The 22,832-nt window shown below is 33.1% G+C and overlaps 1 protein-coding gene across 1 annotated transcript; it reads right to left on the bottom strand.

Annotated features, from left to right (window-relative positions):
• Positions 1-441: 441 nt before the first annotated feature.
• On the bottom strand, positions 442-22,705 carry LOC100367061 (2-methoxy-6-polyprenyl-1,4-benzoquinol methylase, mitochondrial-like). Its single transcript, XM_085491456.1, has 7 exons — positions 22,510-22,705; positions 20,797-20,946; positions 19,504-19,737; positions 17,600-17,706; positions 13,716-13,804; positions 10,863-10,974; positions 442-850 (listed from the first exon to the last, which is right to left on the bottom strand). The coding sequence occupies exons 1-7, from the start codon at positions 22,679-22,681 to the stop codon at positions 749-751; spliced, it is 966 nt and encodes a 321-aa protein (XP_085347582.1). The 5' UTR covers positions 22,682-22,705; the 3' UTR covers positions 442-748.
• Between the last annotated feature and the right edge of the window lie 127 nt (positions 22,706-22,832).

Consider the following 22,832-nt stretch of genomic DNA (forward strand, 5'->3'; position numbering starts at 1 on the left):
CATCGTGGATTGGATTGTGACATAATCAACACAAATCCAGACTGTTGAATACATTACATAAATAGAGACAATGTAATGCTACTTACAAGATTGTGCCTGATTGGCTACCCAATCCTAACATCTAACAGACAGACCAATCAGAGAGCAGTTTTTTTGGTGACAGTTTTTTTTTTGACATATCAAATTCTGCCTTGTATATATGATTTGACTCAACTGCCCAAAATCTTTATAAATTCGCTTTGTTTCACACTGAATTTGTGTTAATTTTTTGTTTGGAGTACTGGTGATGGTGGCAGGTACAGACATTTTTTAGAACCCTCTCCCCAGCTCTCCCATAAAAAAATTATTACTTTCAATATATAGATCCATTTGTCACTTCCCCCTCCTCCCTCCCCTAAAAAACCATACACATAAATTAAAAACAATTGTACCTAGATGCAGCTTGTCAAATAAATACACATTTGGCCTAATATTTCATTATCTGGGGATAATGTGTTGGATTATTGAATAAATATGTTTAAACCAACATAAGTGTAGTGTTCATACAGATTGCTCACTCTGCCATGGAAATCCTGTCTGTACTGGACGCACCACATGTACAGTAGCTGAGAGTACTTCAAACATCTAACCAAGCTTCTTTAATGATACGCCTGCAGGAAAGTCATTATTGAACAGAAGCAAATAGTAAATACTTCATATTTGCATCTGTTTTAGAAGCTGGGAACCTTTTATAGTATATCATTCTGCATCATAGTTTGAATCCAGAATATATAGCCACAATACCCATATTTATATCTTCATGATGTACTTTTCTAAATCCAGTTTCTTCCATTAGTGTACTGAACTGCTCCTATCAATGTAACAAAAATCATATTAGTGTATGTTTCAATTATGGGGTATTTACAGTTACTGTTTTAGCTGAACATAGTGAAAAGATTGATAGGTTGCCGTAACTAACAATTTGTGTCAGACCAGGGTAATCTTCAAAAGCAGAATATTAAAGATATTACCAGTAGTTTGATATAGTTTTTGTGGAATTTATGTACCAGTTACTCATGATATCTGTTAGGGCAGTTCTGAGAATTATTTGGACAGTCAGTCTGCAAGATGGCACGCAACTTTGCGAAACACTTGCCATATTTGTTTTAGACTGAATGCGTTACTTGACTGATAGTGTGCTGTGTGGGATTCAATATTTCTTGGTGATTGTCAACATGATGATTTGCTATCTAGTGTACATATTCAATAACTACTCTTCATTTCTTGAAGTGATTGAATGTAATTCAAGAATGTTAAATCAAAATAATATGTTCGTGTATTCTAACAAACACACAACATTTTGAAAAACTGCACTCTACCTTTGTCTAGTATGATAATTGGAAGATCTAAACTGTACGCATGTCTATGGAATGGTGTCATCAAGCAGAGATTGGACAAAAATGTGTTTTGCAAAGTTGCAAGTCATCAATTGTCAGAATTGCTGTAATGCTATTTGCTTCTGCATGATATGCACATCATCCATGTTGTGTAACTTTACAACTTTCTGTGATGATTTGCAGCAATAACAGCATTTCAGGTTATTTGCATATTCATACATTCTATGTAATATATCTAAAATATGAATTCAAATTCAAGTACCCATAGAGTCTGCTTAGTGACTGCTGGAGAGGTTGGTCTTCAGAAAAAATGTTAAATTGTATCGACTCTATAAGTGATTTTAGGCACACACAAAAAAATTTCCTTTGTATTTACATTTATTTTGTTTATAAAATGTGAATTTCATTTTACAAAATTATGAATCCCATAAATATAGTATCGGTAAGATGTTTTTTCAAAATTACTATTATAATGTCAACGTATGATTTTTTTGTTACATCAATGACGTGCCAGTAAATTAGCATAACGAGTTGTGTCACAGCAAATCTTTGCGTGTCAGACAGTGGTGTGTCATATAAGCTTAGAGGGCACACTGGTGGTTCTAAATTATTATTATCATTATTGCACCTGTAAACCATAAGTAAAAGATGAAAATAAGTCTAGTAATATTAGTATTTTTTTTAAATGAATTTGTGAATAGAGGTTTACATTATCTGTGATAATGTAAAGCTATGACATCATAAAAATCACTAATTCTGTTAGTGGTATTATATAATATTTATTAAAGTGTAATTACACACATATTATTACAAATCATCTAATAGATTGTTTGTTTATTATTAAAAGTGACAACACTAAAAGTAAAATAAATGACCACCATATATGGTAAATAGATATGCTAAATCATTTATTTCAGTCATGGACGGCGGTAGTGGTCTGAACAGAATCATTTTAGAGACGTCCCCTTACCCTTATGAATGCAGTCATTTTTTTCCTACCAAAATTTTTGCATTTTTTTTATGTATTTTTCTATAATTTTTTTAAAACATTTTGGGCCAAATAATTTCCCACTGGCTACACATCTTGATTTATATGGAATTTTTTTTTTATTATAATGAGAAAGGTGACTTTATGTTACACCAGATGACACATGTTAGCTCGGATATACAAGCAATATAAACATTAGGTGTGTGTATGTAATCCAGAATGCAGTCTCATTTAGGACAGTTCCAAGCATGTGATTATGTCTGCTATTGACACAAGACCAATATAATTAATTTCCCACAGGTGACTGTGTTCAAATTTTACTGAATTTAATCAATAATATTTGTTAAGCATTATTCACAAACAATCAACAATATTTGTGTGTGGTCTCAACAATGTAAATTTGTACACCAGCTTGAGAAAATTCCAGCTGATCACAAACCAAAAACAACCAAATCATGTGCATGACAGATCATGAACTATTTAGCATGTAAATAATTCAATCTGACCTGGATCTGAAAAAATTAGAGGTCTTCCACAAAACTTTTGTAGAATTTACCAGGTATTAGAGGCCTTGTTTGTATTGTTTATAGACAGCTTCATTGTAATCAGTCAGCTAGTGCATGTTCATGTATGGGGGCGTGTGTGTTGTTTCTACGCCCCAGACACACATGCCTGCTGGCTGTGATTGTAATATTTGATTTTAGGTTCAGGACCTGTTTGTAAGATTTGATTTTAGGTTCGGGACCTGTTTGTAAGATTTGATTTTAGGTTCAGGACCTGTCTGTAATACTTTATTTCAGGTTCAGGACCTGTTTGTAAGATTTGATTTTAGGTTCAGGACCTGTTTGTAAGATTTGATTTTAGGTTCAGGACTTGTCTGTAATATTTGATTTTAGGTTCAGGACCTGTTTGTAATATTTGATTTTAGGTTCAGGACCTGTTTATAATATTTGATTTCAGGTTCAGGACCTGTTTGTAATATTTGATTTTAGGTTCAGGACCTGTTTGTAATATTTGATTTTAGGTTCAGGACCTGTTTGTAATATTTGATTTTAGGTTCAGGACCTGTTTGTAATATTTGATTTCAGGTTCAGGACCTGTTTGTAATATTTGATTTTAGGTTCAGGACCTGTTTGTAATATTTGATTTTAGGTTCAGGACCTGTTTGTAATATTTGATTTTAGGTTCAGGACCTGTTTGTAATATTTGATTTAAGGTTCAGGACTTGTCTGTAATATTTGATTTTAGGTTCAGGACCTGTTTGTAAGATTTGATTTTAGGTTCAGGACCTGTTTGTAATATTTGATTTAAGGTTCAGGACCTGTTTGTAATATTTGATTTAAGGTTCAGGACCTGTTTGTAATATTTGATTTTAGGTTCAGGACCTGTTTGTAATATTTGATTTTAGGTTCAGGACTTGTCTGTAATATTTGATCTTAGGTTCAGGACCTGTCTGTAATATTTGATTTTAGGTTCAGGACCTGTTTGTAATATTTGATTTCAGGTTCAGGACCTGTCTGTAATATTTGATCTAGGTTCAGGTATATTCACTGGATTTTATTTTCACTGAATCATCTCTCTGGCGAAAATAATGAAAATAAATTCCAAGCGAAAATAAAGTGTTTCACAGTAACTATGGCAATCAATTCATCAAATTACTGTAAAGCACTTTATTTTCACTTGGAACATAGTTTTGCTATATTCGCTGAAGGGATACATCAGTGAAAAAATATTTTCCCCCTTGTTTTTTCATTCAACATTCTACAGCCATAATGTTTTTTCAGCGAAAATTAAATCCGGCTAAAATTCAGTATGTCAGATCATAATAAATTGACAAGCAACAAGAGTTTTGTCTCGATTAATGTGGTACTGTTGACAGCTCATTAAAAAGGTGAGAATGAGATTTTACTAGTACTTAAACCACTTCTATTGCATGAGAGACAGGGGGGGGGATTTTGCAGCAGGGAGCATTCCACTGAGGTTCTTTATGACACAGTCAGTTATTTTTAAGGAATATCATCAGTAATTTTTTTATTACAAATGATATGCAAACATTTGAAGAAATAAAAACTCTTAAAAATATGAAATTTTCTTTCAGTACAATGCACGTGTGATTTACTAAAATTGGCTCTTTTTTGTCCTAATTAAATTTGTTGTATAAATAAAATGTTGTATTTTCATGGAATGTAAAAGTTTTCAATTTTTTTTTTTCTCTGGAACATGATTATTAATTCGTGTGTAACACGCAGACAGACATTATGACAACATCACACGGCTCCCTAATAGTGTGCAGACAACGATATGAGAGATGTCAAACATTTTATCATCTTCTATTTAAACCCTTAAAAATATTTTATTGAATATGCATGTCATGGTATGAGTTTCAAATTTATCTCTTCTAAACAACACTACAGGAAAATATGATTCACATAAATAGTGCATTCAAAACATGATAACATGAATATTGATTTCTTACGATGCAATGATCATGAAATATTCATTTCAAAAACGATTATTACAATGTCAATATTTTATATTCCTGATGCTTATAATGCACAAATTTAATAAATATCATGAGATACGAATAATGCCACAAAACATTAGTCATGTTATTATTTACCCATGTAAATTGTTTAATTTAAACAAAAAGGTATAAATAAATAAAAAAACTGACAGATCTATATCGTATGGTTGTTGAATATTTGCCTGCATTCACACAGTAAACTAGTTTGAGATGACACAAATGTTACAATGAAATAACACGATTATAAATTTCAATAGCATTTTTACCTGTTTCATGACAGACAACGTTCTATTGTTACATCATTTTTTTTATTTATAAATCAACATAATCCTTACAAATGCTGTTTTTCATTATAATATCGTACGTTGACTGCCGATGAAATGGCACTTTCTCATTGGTCATCATAAGTATCAGATGATCACCAATCAGTGCTTGAGGTCAATGCATGGTCACCTGACTGACACAATTCACATCATTTGATGATGATTGTCATAATATTTCCCATATTTGGAGATATCATCAAATCTACGAACCCACTGTGATTCTATTGCATAATGTGGAACATAGAACAGTAAAAGTCAAACATTTCAAAAATCAGTCACATTATTACGACTTTGAGTGTAGATCAATGTCAACACCATACATGTACATGACAATGACTGTATTATCAGCGTTAATTTTTTCTGTTTGTCTGAATCAAGTGTCTTCAAGAATGGTCATTATTTTTCCAGTTGGTAATAACTGACAACAAGGTAGTGTTTAAGGTGGCATCCTTTGAAAACAAAGCTATTGGCAACATTTTCCAAAAACTCCCCTCGTTTTATTGTGTAGATGTTTTTTTTTTTTGGACAATTGCTAATAATTAATCTCTATCATTATTGATAAATTTTGATTGAAGAGATTCTGACATCGCAAATAGTTTTCATTCAAAAATTTGATTCTGCAGTTTTGAAAAAAACAATCATATAATTAATGACGTACTTTGTAGAAATTGACAACAATAGACAACTGTAGTGAAAAGAAGTAGCATACTAGAAGTAACATTTTTGCACACAGTAATTGAAGGACTCCCCCCCCCAAAAAAACAACAACAACAAACAACGAAATTATGTTTGCATATCATCCAATTCACACAGTTTCACTGAAGCATGGTCGTCCCTACCAAACCATGTATAATCTTGTTAGAAAAAGCTGTATTTTGACCTCAGTTACATAGAATTTAATTGAGCATGACAAGGAGCTGGATTTAAAAAATACCAACTCGCAATGGATTTAAAATTTAACCGACAAAAAACCCATGCGACTTTGTATTCCAATTACCATGGAAATGCATCACATCACACGACTTTGTGTTTTAATTACCATGGAAACACGCCAAAGCATGCACCGCTGTGTTTGACTTCATCAACAGTGAATACAAATTTATAGTGCTATTTCTGCCAAGGTATGATGGTGAGGTGAAAACCAAATAAATGCACCTTGGCTGGCGAACATAATGTTTGCTATGCGCATGTTGTAATTATCCATGGCCTAAAATATTTACACTATTTTGAATATTCTATTTACCGTAAAATACTTTATTTTCGCTTGGAATTAATTTTTGCTATTTTCGCTGAAGGAATGATTCAGTGAAAATAAAATCCAGCAAATGTACCTTTTTTCCTATAATTTTAGATTCAACTTGCCAAAAATCAGTGAAAATAAATTCCATACAAAACACCAAAAAAGTCTTTTCAGTGAAAATTTATTTCAGCTAAAATAAAGTATTTTACAGTAGTATTCATTTCAGAGAGCAAGATGAATAGTAGCAACCATATTAACTTACTGAAACTCAACTGTGAACTGATTAAATTAAATTTATCAGATTAGCTAAAATGCCATCAAAAGATTCATTTCTGGTGCACATGTGCCTCTGTGTACTGACTGACATTGACTTTGCCAGTTTAATTCACTATTAATGTAGCTAACACGACACAAACTAAAATCACAGTTAAACTCTTCAGTGCTTCTCTATGAATACAGTATATATTAATATCAGTGAAGGTGCAATGGCATCAGAGGTCAAAGGTAAGGCCATTGACAGCAAATGTTAAAACATGTACATGTATATGCATTTTCTGATAGAAAACCTATTGAATATTCAATTAGATCTTAATTATTCACTTCTAAAGAAGTCTATAATGCACCAAACCTAGCTATGTAGTAAATTTGGTTGAAATCGATAATGTGGTTTTATAATTACGCTGAAATGAAAAAATTTATATGCAAATAACCTAGTACTTAATATGTGCGGACATGTCTCTAAAATACTGTCTGCACCTTACCACAAAGTATCTATGTACCGAATTGGATCAAAATTTGTTCAGAATTTTTTGAGATTTTGCTTACACAAGCTGAAATGAGAAAATTAATATGCAAATTCGCTACTTAATATGTACGAATATGGCTCAAAAACTAATCATGTCTGCATTTTACTCTAAAAAATGAACCGTATTCTGCCGTAAATTCGCCCTGAGTCGTTAAATGACAGTTTGGGTTTTTTGAAAAAATAAAATGGAACTAAGAAATCAGCGATTTTTCGGCAGTTTTTTAAGGTGTTATTTTAATCTTTCTTGATGCCTAAGCGAGGGTCTAATTTAAGTTTTACCGTAGGCATTGATGCCTATTCAAGAGTATTATTTTATTGTGACTAGTGTGAATGGGTATCTTCGTTTCGAAAATGAGCTGTTATCACTGTAAACAATGTTAGATTATTTTTTAAATGCTCAGTTTATATTTTAAAAACAAATTATGCCGTTTTCTAATCAAAATCCAAGCCAAAAAATCGTACTACAACATCGGCAAATCTTTTCTGCGTTGCGTTCAATAACATTAACATATTTGAATGAGCTATGGTTGGCATCGTCCATAGACTGTTGTGACTAATAAAATTTAAAAAAATAATTGTATTTGGTATACCAGGTTTTGAGAGAAAGATGACACTGGGTGACATTGTGATGAAATTTTATGTCATTTACTTTTTATTTTAGCAAAACAAAAAAAATTTAGATTAGCTTCTGCAATAGTTTCTTTTGTTTTGTGTCCAACAACCGGCATTGAAAGTCAACATAGGTTGATTTTTCAATGAAAATGGAAGTCCCAAAAAAATAAGGACCCACCAGCCATGAAATCGAATTTTTTGTATGGGCCAATTTATGACAGAATCTGGTATATACTGGTAAATTTGATCTAAATCTGCTCAGAGGTTTTTGAGGATTTTACAGACAGACAGACAGAATTATTAGGGACAACATCAAAAGTTCAATGTAGGATAACAAACTTAACTCCTTTAGCCACTAGAACTTAATTGATAAATATTGATTATGGCGTCAGACTACATTCACCATTAAATACAAATTGATAATCGGACAGTAGTATGGCATAGCAGTTGGTTGTCGGGTGGGTGTAAAAAGACTTTACAAATGAACCAATAACAAAAAAAAACATGCTTTATTTTGTACCTTTTTTAAGAAGTACATTTATTTTACAAGGGTAGGTAGTACAACTCTCGCCCAAAAAACCCAGCCATCAAACCTTCAGCCATTCAAGAGGAAATAATGAAGGGGAATATGAGCATGCGCAAAATAGTTTTCTGGGTTCTGTTCATGCTCTAGGTCCATGCCCTGAAATTGACCTCATTTGCCGCACATATTTACACTCGGACCAAACCATTTTCTCGTCTTGGATTTATTTGACTTCATTTAAAAATAAAATAATTTTTGTAGGATGGAAACTTTTTGAGGTCTATCCCCCCCCCCCAAACTGAAGCAAATAAGTTTTTCATCTGACATCGATCTTCCCTTACCTACCATGTAAATAATAAAATAGAAAAGCCTGATCAAAATAATTCATGACCTGAATACTGTAAACTACTTTATTTTAGCTCAAATTAATTTTTGCTGAAAAGACTTTTTAGGTGTTTTGTATGGAATATATTTCACTGATTTTTGACAAGTTGACTGTAAAATATAGGAAAAAAGGTATATTCGCTGGATTTTATTTTCACTGAATCATTCCTTCAGCGGAAATTAATTCCAAGCAAAAATAAAGTATTCTACAGTAAAATATGGTTGTCACTAGATACAGTAAAAGATATTAAAGTTTATATATCATAGGAGATAAACAACATATACAATGTACCTAAGTAATTGAGATGGCCCACTCTATGGCATATGTTGTAAAGTACAGATTCACACAGTGAAGGAGGGATCAGGTGGATTATCAATTACTTCTGAATAAATCAACTCAACAGAGGTCATAAATTATTCAGTCTCTTAGTGCAGACATGTCTGACATAACATTGCAATACTGCCATGTCAACATATTATAAATTTGGCTGTAAGCTCAGTGACTGAAGCCAGTCATGTCTTTTAAACCACTTCATATGAAGGTACCACTACCACAATTGAATGGACTCACACATAAAGGTAACAGAAAGGCCAGACAGGTTTTGACACTCTCAAGGAATTTTCTATTATTTATTTATTACACTATTAAATACAAAATCTACACAATTTCAGGAAAACTTGGTCAAAAATTCTTTTTATGTTGCCAAATCACTAAATTACGAATAGCAGTACCAAGAGAAATCTCAACAAAATAAATCTATATTTTGGGCTTTTTATAATAATTTTTGACTTTTCTTTTTTAAATATATGGTTTTGTCATTTTTTTATTGTGAAAGCCGGACATAGATCTGACCAGCTCCTATGGATGATCTTGTTCAAATCTGAACATATTGAACTTCCCTGGAAATCTTGTATATACATTATAGTGCCAATACATTCTGGAATTATAACATTATCGGATTGGTTGAGTAATTTATTTTAACCATCTCACTAATGAGATTTTTGATTGGAGTAAAACCGACAAAAGTTGCAATACTATTTCCATCCCATTTTAATCAGACTATTCTAAAAGCTTAAGCAGTAGAACCAAACCTTGACGGGCCAATGTGGAGAGATCACTGCTATTAACTCAGTTTCTTTGATCTTTGGTAGCATTGGCTCAATCAATGAAAAAAAATGGAATGCATAGACAGTACATATACTCATTCATTCTCATTCAAACCAAAATGGCATTGCATGGCAACATCATCTCATCTGAATGCGGAAAGTGACACCAGGAAAATTGACATTCCATGAAGTTACAGATAGTTTAATGAGCATAAAGTGTCAGATATAGTCCTACAATTGTGTTCAATATCCATGGTACCTAATTAAGATTATACCTATTACATGTAATTTTTATAGTGATTTGTAGTTCATGATATCAGACATCATCAATTCTTTAACCTATATCATATTATATTATATTATATTATATTATATTATATTATATTATATTATATTATATTATATTATATTATATTATATTATATTATATTATATTATATTATATTATATTATATTATATTATATTATATTATATTTCATTATAAGGTTATTACGAGAATACCTCAAAGTATGCACAAAGCATACAGCTGGAGTATTGACCAACGCGCAACGGAAGTCGATGCGAGGCACACTGTTTGAGTGCATACTTTGAGGTTTTCTCATAATAACCTTATTATTATACATCTTTTCCTTCCAAGGATATATTAAATCCTAAACCATTGATCTTCTTAAATTGAAAATTGATCAAAACACATACAACTTAGGGTCATGATTCAAAAATTAGTTCAGGTAGATACATTTTTTTACAGTATTAAAGCAGCAAGTCAGAAAATTTGCTCACTACTGGTAAATCAATGAACACTTTGGTTTGACTAAATTAAAAAATGTAGTATCATTGATAATATTAAAATTGCTATGCTCGTCACTTTGCGTCATATTTAAAATTGGTCTTTTGGGACATAAAAAACACATTGTTTGTTTTAAAAAACTCTAAATGTACATTTCACACTGACAGTGACATATGTAAGATCTTGACTCACCTGATTGTAAAATGTTCTTATACTTTCTACTAAATACTTGTATGATTTCCAATCGGCAGCAAAAATCTCTCCCAAAGGTGGAATGACTTGCAGTGAATAAGCATCATACAAACTACAAATAAAATGAGAGAAAGAAATCCGGATGGATGTTTATCCAAATACGGTATGACACTCAACATTGCTAGTAGCTAAAATACCAATTGGATTTGAACAAGTTTAAACAACCATTTCATAATTTTTCTTCTTTTTGGTTGTTGTTAAAAGCAGTCAAGCTACAATTTGTTAATGATGTGCGGGTCTGTTTTCATTTTAAACAGTTAGATTCATAAACTTCCCTTTGACAAAACTGTGATTTCCAAATATGGAACATTTTCTGAAAATTGTCAGATACGTTGAATTTCATGCAATAATCAACGATTCCTGACCGGTCTAGAAATGTAGCAATGAAAATAATTTTGATTTCCACATCATAATTTATATATTCCCCCAAAAAATATTAATTTACAAAATTTAATGAATATGTTGCCTTTAAAAGACACTTACCTTCTGAAAATAGGATTCCTCACTTGAGCAAATTTTATATAAAGAAACCTTCCACCTGGCACTTACCTTCTGAAAATAGGATTCCTCACTTGAGCAAATTCCATACAAAGAAACCTTCCACCTGGCACTTACCTTCTGAAAATAGGATTCCTCACTTGAGCAAATTCCATACAAAGAAACCTTCCACCTGGCACTTACCTTCTGAAAATAGGATTCCTCACTTGAGCAAATTCCATACAAAGAAACCTTCCACCTGGCACTTACCTTCTGAAAATAGGATTCCTCACTTGAGCAAATTCCATACAAAGAAACCTTCCACCTGGCACTTACCTTCTGAAAATAGGATTCCTCACTTGAGCAAATTCCATACAAAGAAACCTTCCACCTGGCACTTACCTTCTGAAAATAGGATTCCTCACTTGAGCAAATTCCATACAAAGAAACCTTCCACCTGGCACTTACCTTCTGAAAATAGGATTCCTCACTTGAGCAAATTCCATACAAAGAAACCTTCCACCTGCCACTTACCTTCTGAAAATAGGATTCCTCACTTGAGCAAATTCCATACAAAGAAACCTTCCACCTGGCACTTACCTTCTGAAAATAGGATTCCTCACTTGAGCAAATTCCATACAAAGAAACCTTCCACCTGCCACTTACCTTCTGAAAATAGGATTCCTCACTTGAGCAAATTCCATACAAAGAAACCTTCCACCTGGCACTTACCTTCTGAAAATAGGATTCCTCACTTGAGCAAATTCCATACAAAGAAACCTCCCACCTGCCACTTACCTTCTGAAAATAGGATTCCTCACTTGAGCAAATTCCATACAAAGAAACCTCCCACCTGCCACTTACCTTCTGAAAATAGGATTCCTCACTTGAGCAAATTCCATACAAAGAAACCTTCCACCTGGCACTTACCTTCTGAAAATAGGATTCCTCACTTGAGCAAATTTCATACAAAGAAACCTTCCACCTGGCACTTACCTTCTGAAAATAGGATTTCTCACTTGAGCAAATTCTATACAAAGAAACCTTCCACCTGGCACTTACCTTCTGAAAATAGGATTCCTCACTTGAGCAAATTCCATACAAAGTAACCTTCCACCTGGCACTTACCTTCTGAAAATAGGATTCTTCACTTGAGCAAATTCCATACAAAGAAACCTTCCACATGGCACTTACCTTCTGAAAATAGGATTCCTCACTTGAGCAAATTCCATACAAAGAAACCTTCCACATGGCACTTACCTTTTGAAAATAGGATTCCTCACTTGAGCAAATTCCATACAAAGAAACCTCCCACCTGCCACTTACCTTCTGAAAATAGGATTTCTCACTTGAGCAAATTCCATACAAAGAAACCTTCCACCTGGCACTTACCTTCTGAAAATAGGATTCCTCACTTGAGCAAATTCCATACAAAGAAACCTTCCACCTGGCACTTACCTTCTGAAAATAGGATTCCTCACTTGAGCAAATTCCATACAAAGAAACCTTCCACCTGGCACTTACCTTCTGAAAATAGGATTCCTCACTTGAGCAAATTCCATACAAAGAAACCTTCCACCTGGCACTTACCTTCTGAAAATAGGATTCCTCACTTGAGCAAATTCCATACAAAGAAACCTTCCACCTGGCACTTACCTTCTGAAAATAGGATTCCTCACTTGAGCAAATTCCATACAAAGAAACCTCCCACCTGCCACTTACCTTCTGAAAATAGGATTCCTCACTTGAGCAAATTCCATACAAAGAAACCTTCCACCTGGCACTTACCTTCTGAAAATAGGATTCCTCACTTGAGCAAATTCCATACAAAGAAACCTCCCACCTGCCACTTACCTTCTGAAAATAGGATTCCTCACTTGAGCAAATTCCATACAAAGAAACCTTCCACCTGGCACTTACCTTCTGAAAATAGGATTCCGCACTTGAGCAAATTCCATACAAAGAAACCTTCCACCTGGCACTTACCTTCTGAAAATAGGATTCCTCAATTGAGCAAATTTCATACAAAGAAACCTTCCACCTGGCACTTACCTTCTGAAAATAGGATTCCTCACTTGAGCAAATTCCATACAAAGTAACCTTCCACCTGGCACTTACCTTCTGAAAATAGGATTCCTCACTTGAGCAAATTCCATACAAAGAAACCTTCCACATGGCACTTACCTTCTGAAAATAGGATTCCTCACTTGAGCAAATTCCATACAAAGAAACCTTCCACATGGCACTTACCTTTTGAAAATAGGATTCCTCACTTGAGCAAATTCCATACAAAGAAACATTCCACCTGGCACTTACCTTTTGAAAATAGGATTCCTCACTTGAGCAAATTCCATACAAAGAAACCTTCCACCTGGCACCAATACTCTGTAAGCTTCATCCAGAGCCTTGAAGGAATCAAAGATTGCTGAGAAAGAACTCATGTGTGCTAAAAATTGGAGACCGACATTTAAAGCACAATATAGATATTGGAAAATTAAGTAAAAATTGAAGTTCACTAGAAGTCTACATTCCATAAGCATTCTTCAGAAACTGGAACAAATATTTTAAGACCAAATTCAGAAGATATTGAAGATAATTAAATAAGTTAAAAATATTTAATATAAATATTAAAGTCAGAGATATTTAAGTTGAGATACACCAGCACTTCAGTAAAACAAGATTTATGCACAGACAGCCACAGCATAAAGTCAAAACTCACAAATTATAAATATAGTACCGGTAATAGCATTCTTTCATTTTCACAATGGCATTTCAATCCTCTAAGCATGTTTACTAAGAGATGTTGTATAAAGTAAATACTTCCCCCTAAACATTTTTTTTAATATAAAATTCAATTTAAAAATGTAATTTGTACCAAAGAGAACACTTAAACTAATGCATAAATTATCACATGTATTATCAAGACCAATTTCACATTTATATAGTGTTAGCATCCAAGAATGTCCAAAAACACTTAGAAGCTAGACAAAGTACACATGAAATGTAGACTTTATTGTTGTTTTGAGTTAATAAAATCTACTGCCAATCTAGAGTGAATTGTAATGAAATAAGTGTTCAATGGATTTGAGTGTTTCTCATGGGATACAGCTTTCAAACTCTTCTATTTGCTATTCAATCAGTTAGCATGTCAGTAGTAAACACTTCCAATTATTGACTTTATTACGTCAGAGTTGTGCATAACCATGGCAACTGAGAGTTCAATTCACTAAGTTTAAATTATTCTCTTTTACATTATTTTTTTTAAAATGTTGTTCACAGTGAAGAAATACTGATACACTAATATATTTTAAGTTTATTTATTCTCAATTATATTTAACAATTAATGAATTTATTTGGTTTTTTATTAATTTAAACGCTTGCTTTTTTTAAATCAAGTATTTCTGAATCAGTTAAATATCAGTTGTATGTATGTGGTTTATATTGTCCTTCCCCAAATACTGCCCCCCCCCCCCCCCGTATACTATTTTGATTTACAGTAATTGGCTAATAACTAACATACATGTACATGTAGACAAATTTAGCACCCGCTATCGAGATTTCTAGTGATACAACCCTTGGTTGCCTAGCAATACACAGGGCATCATGGGGAGTAAGACCTAATAAAATCAGTTCTACATTTTCTTCAACAGACCAGTAGAAAATTGGGCGGGCTTAGCTTATCGTAAATTCCATCATGTACTTTTAGTAGTGCACTTTAAAACTATGTGGTTTCGTTTCCTGTAACCATGTCTCCATTCTAAATACCATTTGGTGTCAAATATTTTGCTACAAAGTAATAAAGGTTACTTCTGTTGTGGGCAGCCATTTTTGCATGAACGATTGCCTTGCTTTGTCAGTGGGAATATTCCCTACAATGGGGGCATTGAATTAGCAGGATGAGCTTCTGCTTGCTTTCCTCCTCAGGCAAATTTTTTGACTGGTTTCTGGTCTGCGCAAGGAAAATGGCTGAATTGACTTTATTAGGGGATCTACTCATGATGCCCTGTACATTGCCAGAGGTTATAACGCCAAGGGTTATAACACTAGAAAAGTCTCTGAGAGATAGTGGCATATTTGTCTATGCCGGACAAATGATATCTAAATAGTGGTAGTATTTGGCAGTAACTAATAAACAACGGAACTGGCTGAAGTAGTTCCTTCTAATTGCTCCATATTTATATGTACAAAAACATAATTAAATACAAATCATAACTATACAACTAAAGAAAGATATGCTTGGACTGTTCATCTTATTTTTATGACAGATAAAATAAATTACATACATATAGTGGGTATTGTATCATTGAAAAACATATTAATACCATGATGATTAATTAAAAGATAGAGGTCTATCAGTTTTTAATATTGTGCAGAATTTACGTTTTTAATATTTAATACTTGTACCAGGTGTCAATATACAAAGAAAGAATATCATATTTTTGTATTTGATAATAAATATTTAATAACAAAAACATAAACAGTAAACGCACTAATACAGTAAAAGAAGAAAGACTTGGAAAGAACTGAATGCAGATCTCTTTAGGCTGTCAACCTTCAATTATATTTGTATTTTAAGGGATCTTCTCAAAATTGTGCATCAGCTCCTCAATCACAAGATGTTTTTTACACAGTGCGAATCGGTTTTCCATCCATAGAATAATTAAATAGATACTATGCTGTTCACCTAATATGAATGTAATGTAACTCCGCATTTGTTTTTAAATGTTCCTTCCAAATAATTCAATTAGGGAATTAAAACTTTCTCAATAACAAAAAATAGACCTGTTTCTGGTCCAAGGTTTTTTTAAAAAATATAATGTGGTGGAGTTTTTTAATTTTTTTTAATTAATAAATGTGAACTTTGAACATATATACATTGTATTGTCATTGTAGTATTTAATAATTTTAATACAAACAAAAAATGAAAAAAAAATTTAAACCATGCCACTGCATTTTTTTTTAATTTTACCTAGAACCAGAAGCAAAACCTAGTTTTTGACCTTCGTGCATGTTTTTTAATGGAACAGCATTTTAGACAATTCTATTTTAGACAATTCTATTTGAATACAACTGAATACAAGACAGTCTAGAGGGCGGCATTTCCAAAGCATGAGGTGGCTGTACCTGTAGAGGGCAGTATTGCTAAGCCCAACATCAAATGGAGTTGAAAAAGTATATTTTTTGAAATAGGGTGTGTGAGGGCTCACTTCAATAATTACTAATGCACAATATAAAAGCTATACTGTTTATCGTTTAAAATATACTAAATACTGTAACTTGAAAAATATTTAATTTCAGTAGATTTGACTGCAGCCTGTAGTAATTCGGAACATAAGTGAATCTTTGTAAACCCACAGAAGCTACACAAACAACCTTTTCACCACCAGTTCCCTCTTTTCATCTTAAATTCACAAAATAGTTCCATTTATAGTCTGCACTTTGCTTTAGAAAATTGGGACAAAATTTGCCAAATTTTTTTGCGTAAAAACTGAAAATTGACACATCTTTTGTCTGTTGGCTCAATTAATTAGAGATCATTCCCAGAAATATTGAAGAATATAAGAAAGAAGTGCAGACAAATTTGGTCGAGAAAATCTGGTGGTGAAAAAGCAATTTGAATACAAAATCAAATAGGAAGCTGAAACTATCACCAGCATTCACCATATTGTGGTTGGGTTTGGTCAGCCACATTCCAACGTGAGTTAGGAATTCAGCGGAACAACTTGAACTTGAACTCTCACAAATCACTTGTTAACATAAATTGCATTTATTGGTGATCAAAACACTTCAAACGAAAGTGTAAACTTCTGATATTTACATAAACTTGTAGAATGCCATAAAACATGAACATTGCATAGTAAACAGATGAACTAACTGACCCACAGTTGAGCATGGAGTAAAAAACTAGAACAGAACTACCGTTTTACTTTTAAAACATTACGTCGTTTTCCACGCAGACAGAGGTCAACCAATCAGTGACTTAGTCCTCATTTAATAATGAAATATCAGTCAACACCTATGGCTTATTATGGTTTCAACTATAATAATTGAAATTTGAATGTTTATTAGCGATATATATATATATCCCACAATGCATGCAATTCAGACCATCATATATATACATAAGAGTACAAAGATCCCCATAAGGCTCTATGAATTGTCTCCAAATACAACTTTACAACCTTTACAATAAGACATACCTTGGGAACATCCGTGACATTTCTAATTCCAAATACTATTGTATAAGCATCAACAGATTCATCTTCTATTGGCAAATCCTGAGCATCACCGACAATAAATGATATACCTATACAACAAAAATAAGTTATGTCTCTCATTTTACAGTGGTTGATTCAACGAGGGGGGTGTTCCACGCTAAAACTGAATTGCTACTCGTACACATTTAACATACACACCCACACCCACACCGATAATAAATGATATACCTACAACAAAGATAAGTTATGTCTCTCATTTTACAGTGGTTGATTCAACGAGGGGGGTGTTCCACGCTAAAACTGAATTGTTACTCATACACATTTAACATACACACCGACACCCACACCGATAATAAATGATATACCTATACAACAAAGATATGTTATGTCTCTCATTTTACAGTGGTTGATTCAACGAGGGGGGTGTTCCACGCTAAAACTGAATTGTTACTCATACACATTTAACATACACACCCACACCGATAATAAATGATATACCTACAACAAAGATATGTTATGTCTCTCATTTTACAGTGGTTGATTCAACGAGGGGGGTATTCCACACTAAAACTGAATTGTTACTCATACACATTTAACATACACACCCACACCGACACCGATAATAAATGATATACCTACAACAAAGATAAGTTATGTCTCTCATTTTATAGTGGTTGATTCAACGAGGGGGGTGTTCCACGCTAAAACTGAATTGTTACTCGTACACATTTAACATACACACGCACACCGACACCGATAATAAATGATTTACCTACAACAAAGATATGTTATGTCTCTCATTTTACGGTGGTTGATTCAACGAGGGGGGTGTTCCACGCTAAAACTAAATTGTTACTCATACACATTTAACATACATACACACCCACACAGACACCGATAATAAATGATATACCTATACAACAAAGATAAGTTATGTCTCTCATTTTACAGTGGTTGATTCAACGAGGGGGTGTTCCACGCTAAAACTAAATTGTTACTCATACACATTTAACATACACACCGACACCGATAATAAATGATATACCTATACAACAAAGATAAGTTATGTTTCTCATTTTACGTGGTTGATTCAACAAGGGGGATGTTTGACACTAAAACCATTTTTACTCAGTCACACTTAACACACATATCCATAATAAAATGCATAACAGTTCCAAAAGTTGACCCCCCCCCCCCCCCAACCAAAAATCTTGCGTCCATATCGTAAAATTTGAAACAGTCATAATCAAGTGATCATTTGTGATTATTGAGCTCATCAACTGGCTATACTTAACACATCATCTACGGAAGACTTTTTCCCCATTATTTTGGCAATTTATGGATGCTATGCTGCTGCAGTATTTACATGTAATAATTTATATGTGTATCATACTCAGAAAATGTAATGCAAAGAAAATTAAAAAAATTATCAAGATGTAATATTCATGCACCACAGTGAGCGCAGCACATGTCCAAATTTATGTGAAGAAAGAAAATTTTTTTTGCTTTGTATATGCATTGAGGTACCTCCATGGTATATGTTATACAAGTCTCATATCAAACACTGTAATGGTGTGATTATGAAGTTTTATTCTATTACTGTAGAACCATTTATTTTCACTGCCATTTAATTTCACTATTTTGATGTTTCAAGCAATTTCACTGGGTTTAAGGTTCACAGATTCAATAGCAAAACAATGAGTTCTATTGTTATCTGACATTTTCGGGTGCATTTAATTTAGCAAATTTTACTTATCAGCAAAAATAGCAAAATTAAAATCAGTGAATAATTAAAGTGTCTACAGTATATAAAGCTTATCATACATAGTGAAATGCTCATTGCACTAATATATTATGAATCCTGAATGACATAATAACAATCTTACCTTGGTCATAGCCCTCTTTTCTTGCTCTTCGTTTTCCTACTTTCACCATTTTCTCATTAATATCGACAAGAGTGACATTAGAAAATTTTTCTGTTTCTTGAATATTATATTCTGAATCTGAACTTGATGATTCAGATGAGCTACTGGTTTCCACATCATGGAGTTTGGTTCGCAGAGGTCCCATTAAACCTCCTTGTCTTTTAATATAGTCTATAAACCGAAATGCAATATCACCTGCAATCAAATATAAATGACAAATTTTAAGACCTAAAAAAGGTTTTGTGTTTTGTCCCAGTGAAAATTAAAAAAAAACTTGTTGTATTATTATTGCTTATTTAATACAACAGCAGGATATATGTTCAGCAATTACCATTCATTAATAAATAATGCCTTTAACGACATGCATTAAAAGTATCGGTACTTTAAACATCCTCTGAACCAGAAAACATTTCCCTTTTTTACCGTATGTGACACAATTCACGAGAATTGAAAATAAAATGTAATGCGCAGGTTTCAAACGAATCGATGTGCATTATGACAAGAAGCGAAACTTTTGCCTAAGATGGTCAATCTTGGTTGTTCTAAAGAATAAAAAGCAAATTGATCAACTCATTAAAACATGGCCGACATTCAACCATCTTAAATTAGATGTATAATTAGATATAAGTGTGAAATTTGAATGTGCTAGGTCCAGACGTGCAAAATACATCACACAGGGTAATCACACAGATGCACAGAGGTTAAATAAACCACAAGTCCTCTACAACTCAATATTCTTAATTTCAGCTTGCATTGTCTACAGTAGCAAACAGGTATGACTCATAATTTATGTTATCCATGTTCTCTTAAAAAAAAAATGCTTGTAGCACAGTTGGGCTATCATTTTGACTGAAGGATTTTCATTCCAATGTTACTATGAAAATAACATTTTGAAAACCAGGTTTCCAGGGTAAATATTTATATTTGATAATATTTAAGATAATCCTTTCACCCATACTGGTGCTTTTTAAACAGACATACATGTCTAGAACGTTGTGAGGTGGAGTACTAATGATGTCACATGCAAAGGGTCTATTGGGATGTCCTGTATCTTTTGAATATAGCCTGGAACTTAAAATGGGTCTCATGAACAACATAACGCGAGTGATTAGAGGAGCTATGCTATTAAAATCTATTCATAATGGTATGGATTGGGAGAGTAATGATTTGCACTTCTGGAACTTTTGGTGAGTAATAGACAAATGATCACTGTTCTTAGAAAGTAAAAATTCAATCAACTCTAACTGAACTCACCTGTTCCACCGGCCACATCTAACAATCTTGTTCCAGGCATTGGATTCAATACTTCCATAAATCTATCTTTCCACAGTCTGTGTATTCCAAAACTCATTACATCATTCATTAAATCATATCTATTGGCCACATTTTTAAAAACCATAGACACTGAAACATAGAATAAGGATTGCAATTAATTATAATTAAGTATCACAGCAGCATAATAATGATATAACGATATACAATGTAGCCACTGCTTTCTGTGGCAACACTTTGTGCATGGAAGGTAGTAAGGGAGGAGAGAGGACAAGTTTTAAACCAAATTTATATCTTTTGTTTCAAGCTTTTTTGTCATTGTATATTTTTCCTTTCATCATTGCTTCAGCTGCGTGCCACTGCAAACAAAATACTTGTTAGTTGTTTCTCAGCATGAGTAGATGATGGACTGCTCTGTTCCTGTAGTAAAATTGTTTTAGTTAGAAAACTATTGAAAACATGTCCTGTGGTCTCCTGAAGTATTTGAAAGTGAGGCTTTGTACCAGACACTTTCAGATAAGCTCAGTTGATTACATGTGTGATAATGTGTAATGTTAAATAAAAACATGATTTTTACACAATAGTTTGACCATTTTGTTTTCAGTCAATTCATGACGAACTGACTTTTAAAATGTGTTGTGTGTTGAAATATGATGCTAGGACCCTGATAGGATAATGAAAACTTGTTATTGGGACAAAATATTTTTCATTTTACAAGTATCTGTAATTTGGTCGTTATCTGATTTTGGTGTCAATTCAAAACAATGACAATTTGATTTTGATAGTAGTATTCACTTAATATTTCTTTAAACTGTGGCTCTGCAATCCCTGGGATTGCAACAGTGCATAATGGGAAATAAAATTTGAATGGCCCGCCCATCGTTTGCTATCCAGATGAAATGCATTATCCTATGTACATCACTGTCTGCCTTGAAATGATGTATCACTTACAGTTTGGAGTAACACTTTAATAAACCTACAATTGTCATTTTAAAGATTTCCATTACATACCTGTCATATTGCATATACACCAAAACAGCAACATTGCCAACAACTTTGCTGACCAGATTGCTATACACATCTGGAGATCATTACACGATCAAAAAAAAACTGGGTCAAACCAACCACAACAAAAGACGTCAAACTAATAGTGAGGGATTTGGACATGTTCAATATAAATAGAAGATGCAATTACCTTTCAATTTATTTCATCCAATCGTATAAATAGCTGTATGGTAATGAGAAAGATGTCGAAAAAACTTTAAAATGATTTGATCTGAACAGTTCTCATCACGTAACGATCTTGGATGTTCACTGCAAACCAGTCAACAACTTAGCTGGCAATGTTGCTGTTTTGGTGTTAAGAACAATATGGCGGTGACAATAAGTGAAACTTTAATTCATTAAATGATTAAATTCAAAAATGTACATTTTTGTGACAAACCAAACAAAAACATGGTTTTTAATACTCTCAAAAATAAATATGATTTTCAGAAACATCATTTATAGTGCTAAGTGAAAATATATAACATGTAGATGGTAAAATGTGATCTTCAAGGAGAAACTTGGGTTTGAATATAAGTGTCACCGAACATAGCTCTCATTCACGTACTGTAGTTACATGCAATAGCTTGATTGTAATAAGCTATGATGAAAATGGCAGACGACAAACACCGCATTCCGCAACATACTCACCAAGTTCCCCGTGACTGTCTTTCGTAACTTTTGTGAAACCAAAATCAGACGTTTTCCCATCAGTTCCGTGGTCTTCACCGGCAATTGTATAGCTCCGATATGACGGTAAACTACGTAAGTTCCAACTTCTTCGAGTGGAAATTCGTAACACTCGTGCCAAACTAGCCGCCATGTTTACATGAACCCTTAACTTTGTTGTGATAAAGACTCTAACACCCCCTAAGATACCTCTTCTGATCTTTTCGATCAAGGTTGAAAATGACACTTGTACTGAAATGTGATATTTCATTCAATAATATTAACTTAAATAATATTTACCGAGT

The sequence above is a fragment of the Saccoglossus kowalevskii genome, chromosome 16 (genome assembly GCF_978046115.1).
Source record: "Saccoglossus kowalevskii chromosome 16, keSacKowa6.1, whole genome shotgun sequence".
Classification (NCBI taxonomy): Eukaryota; Metazoa; Hemichordata; class Enteropneusta; family Harrimaniidae; genus Saccoglossus; species Saccoglossus kowalevskii.